This window comes from Solanum stenotomum, chromosome 6, assembly GCF_019186545.1.
Source record: "Solanum stenotomum isolate F172 chromosome 6, ASM1918654v1, whole genome shotgun sequence".
Classification (NCBI taxonomy): domain Eukaryota; kingdom Viridiplantae; phylum Streptophyta; class Magnoliopsida; order Solanales; family Solanaceae; genus Solanum; species Solanum stenotomum.
In genome coordinates this window covers 21,805,270-21,813,919 of record NC_064287.1, presented here as the reverse complement: position 1 = coordinate 21,813,919, position 8,650 = coordinate 21,805,270, and the positions used below count along the sequence as shown (strand labels likewise).

General features: G+C 31.7%; 1 protein-coding gene across 1 annotated transcript; it reads left to right on the top strand.

Moving 5' to 3' along the window:
• The first annotated feature begins 3,051 nt into the window (after positions 1–3,051).
• LOC125868575 (pyrophosphate-energized vacuolar membrane proton pump-like) lies at positions 3,052–3,915 on the top strand. Its single transcript, XM_049549205.1, has 2 exons — positions 3,052–3,408; positions 3,817–3,915. Exons 1-2 carry the CDS (start codon positions 3,052–3,054, stop codon positions 3,913–3,915), a joined length of 456 nt encoding a protein of 151 aa, XP_049405162.1.
• The last annotated feature ends 4,735 nt before the right edge of the window (positions 3,916–8,650 follow it).

The following is an 8,650-nucleotide window of genomic DNA, read 5'->3' as shown; positions in this document are numbered from 1 at the left end:
CTCTTCTTCTCTTAGTTAAGCTGCTCGTCTATTTCAAAATAGATTTAAGTTTGTAGTGTGATAAGATCCCAAAAATGAAGGGGATCAATCGTAGAAGAACTTAGTGTTCCTAAATAATAAGAGAACAGGGAACTTTTCTTGAACAGAGGCACTCGCAGCTCAATGAGCTAAAATCATGTTCTGATAGAAGATAGAATGGGTTGTATTACATTTGATAAATCCATCTTGAATAACAAGTGAACTATTGTTCACTTTTAAGGCTAACAGAGAAGGCGGAAAAAGTGGTTGAAGTTGTTAAAAACAAATTAATGTTTGTAGTAACGTGCCACTAATTCCTAACAGATTTCTATCTAACTAAAGAAAAATTAGGAATTGCAATTGCACTTATAAAATTATCTAATATAAATGGATCATATCATAGTGTATTGTGTATGTCTAAAGAATCAATTGTAGTTTACAATCTAATCAACTAGAACTGATGCAAATTACCTCCTATGGTGTTGCACATAAAAGGTAGAAACAATGATAGTTCCATTTGGGTTTGAAACTTTGAAAACTCGAGATCTTTCAAAAACATAAGTTCTAATAGCAACAACATATATTCTTCCATTCTTGTCAAACTGAATCTATGTTTTCTGTCGACTATAATCTTAGGTATGCCGCCTCTTTCGCGAGTTGATTTTTATTTTGTTCTCTAATTTGGTGTGTTTTTTGTTCGCTTCGTGTAACTTTTTTGTTCGAGTTTTTCTTCTTGTTCAGGCTACTGTTATTCTCTAAGATAAGCTACTCATTTATTTTAAAATAGATTTAAGTTTGTAGTGTGATAAGATCCCAAAAATGAAGGGGATCAATCGTAGGAGAACTTAGTGTTCCTAAATAGTTAGAGAATAGTGAACTTTTCTTGAACAGAGGCCGCACAGCTCAATGAGCTAAAATAATGTTGTGATAGAAGCTAGAGCGAGTGGTATTAAACTTGAGAATTCCATCTTGAATAACAAGTGAGCTATTGTTCAACTTTTAATGTTGGCAGAGAAGGCGGGAAAAGTGGTTGAAGTTGTTTAAACTTATCCACGTGCGTAGTAACGTGCCACTGATTCCTAACAGATTTCTATCTAACTAGAATAAATTAGGAATTTCAATCACACCATTGAATAGTTATCTAATATAAAAGATCATATCAGTGTATTGTGTGTCTAAAATTGTAGTGCAGATTTTCAACCCTCATGTTTTTCAATATGCTCTGTAACATGGCATCTTAATCTAAAGAATCGATCCTAATTTTAGAATCAAATTAACTCGAACTAATGAAAGATGTAAAAAGCAATTGAATTGATACAAATTACCTCTCATAGTACTGCACATAGAAGGTAGAAACAATGATTGTTTCATTTGGGGTTTTAACTTGGGAAACTCGAGATTTTTCAATAAGATACATTCTAATATATAGCTGCACCATATATTCCTCCATTCTTGTCTAACTGAATCTCCACAAATTAACCAAAACAACTTTAAATAATAGATTTTAAGTAGCTTTTAGAAGGAAAAAGATTCAACTAAGTGTTGCAGCAATATGAGTCTATTTTTTTTTATCGGAAGCAATCGTAGAGTAGTATATCTCATCTGAATTGTTATTTCTATCTAATTGTTGATGAGTTGTGGTCTGAGCACCTTCTTCCATTCTCCAGGTGCCGTAAGAAAGGGACGAGAACAAGAACTTACAAACTTAATCACGTCTTCTAGTCAACAAAAGGGAGCGATACACAGGAACTTTATGGTTCTAAAGCTAGCCTATGTGAAAGTTAAGACTCCATTTCCTCCATTTACCAATCAACATAAGAAATACATCAAAAAAGGCAAATCAAGTAAGTTTTTTCAAAACTATTGAGATTTTAATTGCTTAGATACCAGACTATTAAGCTTGTGTCTTTAAGATTCAATTTTGTAGCTTTGTGTCAAATAGAATGGATGGTTTTGGGTGGTCAGGTATCAATTTCGATTTCCTTTCAATTAATAATACATAAAAAAAGCAGTAGAAATATAGAAAACCGAGCTAAGTTGAAGATGTTTCATCATATCAGTACCAAGCCTATTAGAGAGATTATTAATCTGCATGTATTATCAAAAAAAAAAAATTCTTCATGTACAGTTACATGCATGTGTTTTTCCTCTGTTTTTTATCTTCTACATGTACAGTTATTTCTGAAGTACAAATACTGCATTCATCATGGTAGTAGTGGAGATGTGTTAGGTCCATTTTCTTTAAATCGTCATATAGTTGAAGAATTTCTGCATGGAGGCTTACATTTCTATGATTATTGCAAGCATATCTCATTTTAGGCCCTCATTTTACAGTTCATTGTCGATAACAACTCCCTACAGTGTGGTATCTCATTGAAGAACATCTCATTTCAGCTTCCCAATTTTCTAGTTCATTGTTGATAACATATTGATGATCGTAATTTTCCACACATAGTCCACCATTGTTTCATCATCATGGTTCTTTCTAGATGGAATAATTTAACCAGAACTGACTCAATTCATAGTTATACGTAATGGTTCTCTTTAACAAGGAAGTTTTAGGATATAAAAGTAATTGTGAATGCAATCGATAGTTCTCTAGGATTTAATGCAATCATTGTGAATCCAATCTGTAGACTTTTTAGACTTGTGATACACTATCGAATGCAATCTGTTTTTGTCTCCCAACCTTCTACATCAAGACCTATAAATTTGAAAATTATAGACGATTTAGACTTGTGATACACTACTAAATAGACAGTTGAAGTTCTGATATGAAACTCTACGACTACGAGGAAACCATAACAAATTTCAGTCATAAACGAATTTGGTTTAGATTTGAAATTTTAGACTTGAAGTTCTGATAGGACGTTTTAGACTTGAAGTTCTGATAGAAAACAGTTGAACTCTTTTTTCAGTACTTTTATAATCTAAGTGCATCTAGCAACATTGTGTTTATGCCTGTTATCTGTCTCTTTTTCTTTTTTATTTTGGGGAGGGGGAAAGTTATGTAGTATCTGATCTATGTTCTTAATGTCTACTATTGCAAAATCTTGCAGTCCAGTACAAGAAGTGGCAGATTCTTGCAAGACTGGTGCTGCGACAAATGTAATATTTGGATTGGCTCTTGGATATAAATCTGTTATCATTCCCATATTTGCCATTGCTGCTTCTATATACGTGAGCTTCAGCTTAGCTGCTATGTATGGCATTGCAGATGCTGTTCTAGGAATGCTTAGCACTATAGCCACTGGGTTCGCAATAGATGCTTATGGCCCTATCAGCGACAATGCTGGTGGTATTACAGAGATGGCTGGAATGAGCCATAGCATTCGTGAAAGGATTGATGCTCTTGATGCTGCTGGGAACACAACAGCTGCAATTGGCAAGGTTAGATAAGTCTCCTTCTAATCCGTAGCATTAACCTCACTATATTTATCCAATTATGCTACCATCTAATTCATAGAGTCTCAAATGCTAATCAGTGGCAAATTGAGTGTTTCCTGATGTCCATAGAATTTCTTTCCAATTAGATGTGTCCTCACATTTCTTAACTAGAAAGTTTCAGCAACTGTAATTGATCAGAATTTAGATCTAAAATCAGACCTCTATCATGCTACTACTAGTTCCTTGCAGAATTGCCTCTATTGTCTTCTCTTGATACAACGCATGCTCTCACTGAGTTTTAGAGTTTTTATGCGATAAGCAGTTTAACTAATTTTGGTGTAAAATTTACATATTACTCCTTATCTATACCAATAGTTACTTATGGTCTTTTCAAAAATTTTGTACTTACAGATTTTGAAGATTGAAGTTACAAGTCAAGATGCAAGTTTAGAAGATGCAAAAGACTATTATTATTTTGCAATGGAAGTTATGCAAAACTTGATATCATAGTCTAGCTTGAGATGTTGATAAGCTAAGCTTTTTTGTTAAGAAAATATTGAAATTGACATCATGGGATGTGACCCAATTTTTGTATTTTTATCAGCCTTTTGCTTGAAGACTTTTTGTAGCAATCTTATGTTTATTGATAAATATTTTTAATTTTGTGATACGAAACGTAAGAAACATTGGTGGTCAATTAGAGACCAAAAATGTTGCTCGTCCATCTAGGACGAGACAATTTCTCGTCCCTAAAGGTTAATATAGGATGTGGTAGCTACTAGTCACAAAAAAGTGATCTACGACGAGGTAGTTTCTCGTCGCTACAGGGATTTAATTACCAGAAAATAACTAGTTTTTAAAGAAGAAAATCAACTATTTGGGATGAGATATATGGTCTCTAAAAGTACTTTTGCGACCAGCTTTGCTTCCGTCTCTAAAAACATTTATGGACCAGCTAACGGAGCCCGTCGCAATTGACCTTTAGCGAAGAGGCCTATTAGGACGGGAGGCGACCAGCCTTTCCTTGTCGCAATAGACTATTTAGGACCAGATTTGGACTTTTTGGGACCAGATTTCCCTTCCTTAGAGGGTGTTTTTCTTGTAGTGCCGGTTGTTACCAAATTTCCCTACACCTTAATGACTCCGATTTCGTCCAAATCTGGACTAGGTTGGGAAAATCCAACTACTACGAAAAAGTTTTCCAACCCCTATTCTTTCTCCATTGGCTTTTCCATAACAACGGAAATCAGGTCGTTACATTTATATCTTCACGAACAAAAACAAATAATATTAAATGTATGGTTACAACAAAAGTGTTGTAATTATATTAGACCTATCAAATTATTTTACCTTGTAAAATCAAATTATGCAAGAATGTCTAACCATTTTCATTATAGATATATCTCCTATAATCTACAAATTATGATCAAATAAGTTAAAAAATTATCTAGCAAAAGAAGAAAAAGATATATATTAAGGAGAAAATTGCATTTAATCATAAGTCCTCCTACACATATAATCATTTTTGACAAAACATAAGTAATCCAAAAGGAAATAATATAATAGAAACATTACTTCTTAAGCACCTAAAAACTAAAATAAAGAATAAGCAATCTATATAGCTCAAAATCTACTAATCTCCATCTCTGGATGATTTCATTTCATCCTATATACAAGAGTCAAGAAAAATAATAACAAATTATTAGTTCTAAAATGAATCTCTATTTTTATGGTTATAAAGAGAATCACAAAGATAACAAACCAAAATAATCTATCCAGAAGAAACAAAAATATGCTTTGACATATTATCTTTACTTAGTAATTAAAAGTAATATATGAAATCATATTTGGAAAAGACAATGCACCTCAAAGCTTAAAAAATATTATAACATGTCTGCCACTAATTCTCTAACTGAAGATGACTATAATATAACACACAATTTTAGTGTGATTTTATAGTGTTAATATAACCTTCTACATTAAATAATTAGAGGTTATGAATATGAAAGGCTTGAGAGGTTATGAATATGAAAGGTTTGGGAGTTATGAATATTATTAATACTAATTTAAGAATATAATTTATATAATTGAAGAGGTATAAGTTAAGAAGATGATTTTGCAAGAAAAAAATAATTGAAAGAAATAAGAAAAAATGTCAAGAAAAGGAGAAAAACAATATATATGAATGGAGGCCGTAGAGAGGTGCCACATCACCTTTTCTATGTTCCTCCTTTATTTATTTATATATATATATATATATATATATATATATATATGGAGCTGGCCTGTCATTTTTAATTATTACGTAAGGATAATAGAAATGTTTATATGTAATTCACACAAAGAAGATTAATTTATATATATATGACTTTTCTTTACTTTAAACATAAATTTGTTATTAAGAGAACTAAATAAGGGAGTTAAAGAAATTATTTTTAGTTCTTTATATATATATATATATATATGATCTCTAATTTTAGTATACATATAAGTTTTATTATTTTTATATTAAAATTTTATAATGCCTCTAATTATAAGATAACAATATGAAATATTAAATGATATCATGAACATGACTATTAACATAATTTAGGATTTGTGATCAATAAAAATCATGAAAGTAAGGAAAATAAAGACAATTAAATATCAAATAATTTTATGAACATGACTATAGTAATATAATTTATAATTTATATGATCATAAAATGTCATGAAAGTAAGGAAAATAAAGGCAATTAAAATTTTCTATTAAAGAATATGAACAAATGAAGGAGTAGTAATTGACATATTTATTTTTGTACAATAATAATAAATATATAAACAAAAAAAATTATCAAGAAAATGAGAAAAAAGATAAATATGATTCTTGGCAAAAAACAAAGTGTCATATCAATTTTCTTCTAGATAATTTATATGGTGGTAAAGAAAGTATATTGAGAGAAACAAACAGTTTTACTAAATTATTTGTATCCTAACCAAATACTTTACATTTTGAGTTCGGACCCAACAAATCATTATAGTGATCTCTAAAAATCTCAAAACTTGAAAATTTCTAGCAATAATAATAATCCAAATTAAAATATGAAGAATGCAAAGTTACATATTAATTATCAATTTTCTATGAATTATACTGTATCTTGAAAATTACAAATCAACTTTACATTCGCATGTTCTATCATTATAATTAATAAAAATTGATCCACATAACTACAAAATTATGTACATACTTTCTTGAGTAGCATACATGTATATGCTAACTCCATTTTCTACTTTTATTTTCAAAAATATCTTGACTTGAATACACGATAACTTAACCTTACAATTACAACACAACAACAACAACAACAACAACAACAACAACAAAAAATAAATAAAAATAAAGTTAACTAATCAAGTAAAATCTTTAAAGAATATTCAATTATGAGTTGAAGAGGAAAGAAGGACCATGTTCTCAACATAACATAATTCAATTCTCCAAAACCTACAAAGAGAAGAAGAGAGTAAAAATAATCAGATTCTTTAGTAACTACAAAAATAAGTAAAAACAAAAAATCTTAAGAAACTATAAAGAGAAGCAAAAGACAAAAAAACCACATCATTTTTGTAACATCTCGCAATTCGAAAGAACTAGAAAGAAGTTAAAAACTGGAAATAGTCATTTTTGGAAGGAATATAAAAATCTGGAAATTTGTTAAGTGTGTTAAAGTTGAGATTTTGGTCAACTTCAAACGACCACAACTCCTAGCTCAGGATGAGTTAGGTGTGTTTCCAGATATCGTAGGAAATATCTAGGAATAATCTTTCCAAAGCCGCCGAGTTTGCGCGATTCTGAGTTTGTATGAGTGAGATATGCGCATTGGAAGTTGGGTTGTTCAAATAAGAAAATGTCCAATCCGGATTTTTAAAGGGTGTTTTGGTCTTTTCCATACCCTATAATTTTAATTATTTTTAAGTGGATTAATTGGGGTAAAATCAGATTTTAGTCAGTTTAGAAAAGTAGAAGTTCACGCTAGGGCTTGGAGAAAAGAGAAAGGAGAAGAATTTCAAGATTCGTCGTCTTCGTAAGGAATCGCTTGTGGATTTCGTCAAGGGGTGATCCCTACAAGGTATGTGAGATCACATAGAATTTTGTTAGTTCACCCATGCGTCAAACATGTTTAATTCAATGATTTTCATCCTAAAAGAGTTAGAACTTGATGTTCTTGAGTTGTATTCTTGAGATTGCTTTCATTCTTGAACTTATATGTGATTGATGGGTTTCTTGAGACGTTTTAGCGATGTTAAGAGTTGTTTCGAGTTAGATTCTAGTGTACATGTTTTGGGTATCTGAATCTAAGAAGGTATTGAGAAAAAGAATCGATTAAAAAATAGTTTAGGATTAGAAAACGAGTTGCAAAGTTCGTCGGGTTTGCATGGGAAGGGGCTGGTGGGACGCGCCCCCGTAGCGCCCGAGGGGATGACGCGGCGTGCCAGCAGTGCACCTGATTAGAGCCCCAGTAAGTTAAGGCTGGCGCGGCGCGTCAAGGATGGGCCCGAATCATCGTTTTCCACCATTTTTTTGTCGTTTAATGCGTTTAAGTCCTTCTAAAGTGTACTAACACTTCGTATTGATTCTAACTACTCTAAATGACTTCTAAACATCTAAAAATCATCCAGAAACATGAATCATAACCTGGAATCCATAAATTCAAATTCAAGGAATGTTAAGAGCCAACTCTAGGAAGTTCTTAAAGTCTTTTCAAGAAGTCTCTTGCAAATGCTTTTAACTTTGTTTTAAGACTTAAAGTTCAAGTTGAGTAAAGAGTAAAGAGTAAAGAGTAAAGATTGAAGTTCACTCAAAAAGTATATGGGGACTATGTATTCCCAAATGGTTTAAAATGTTTTCACATTTAAACAAGAAAGGCAACTTTGATTTCCAAAGAGCCTTTGAGCTAGTTTTAGTAAAGAGTAAATGCTTTCACAATTAAGCAAGAGGGGAAACTTTGATTTCCAAGATAGCCTTTGAGCTAAGTTTTTGAGCAATTCTCTCAAATCACAGAAAGAAGTATGTTTTTAAACAAAAGAGCTAGTATTATATTTTGGGAGTAGTATTGAGCACCGATTTGGGGGAGAGTTCAGACAACTCCCAGCCCCCATAAACCATGTAGCCATCATAGGTAGAAAAGGGTCATACTTTTTAGATGATTCCTTTAGTGCTTTGTAGCATAGACTAGTGGATCCACTTAGTAGTTTAGGTTCTATACCC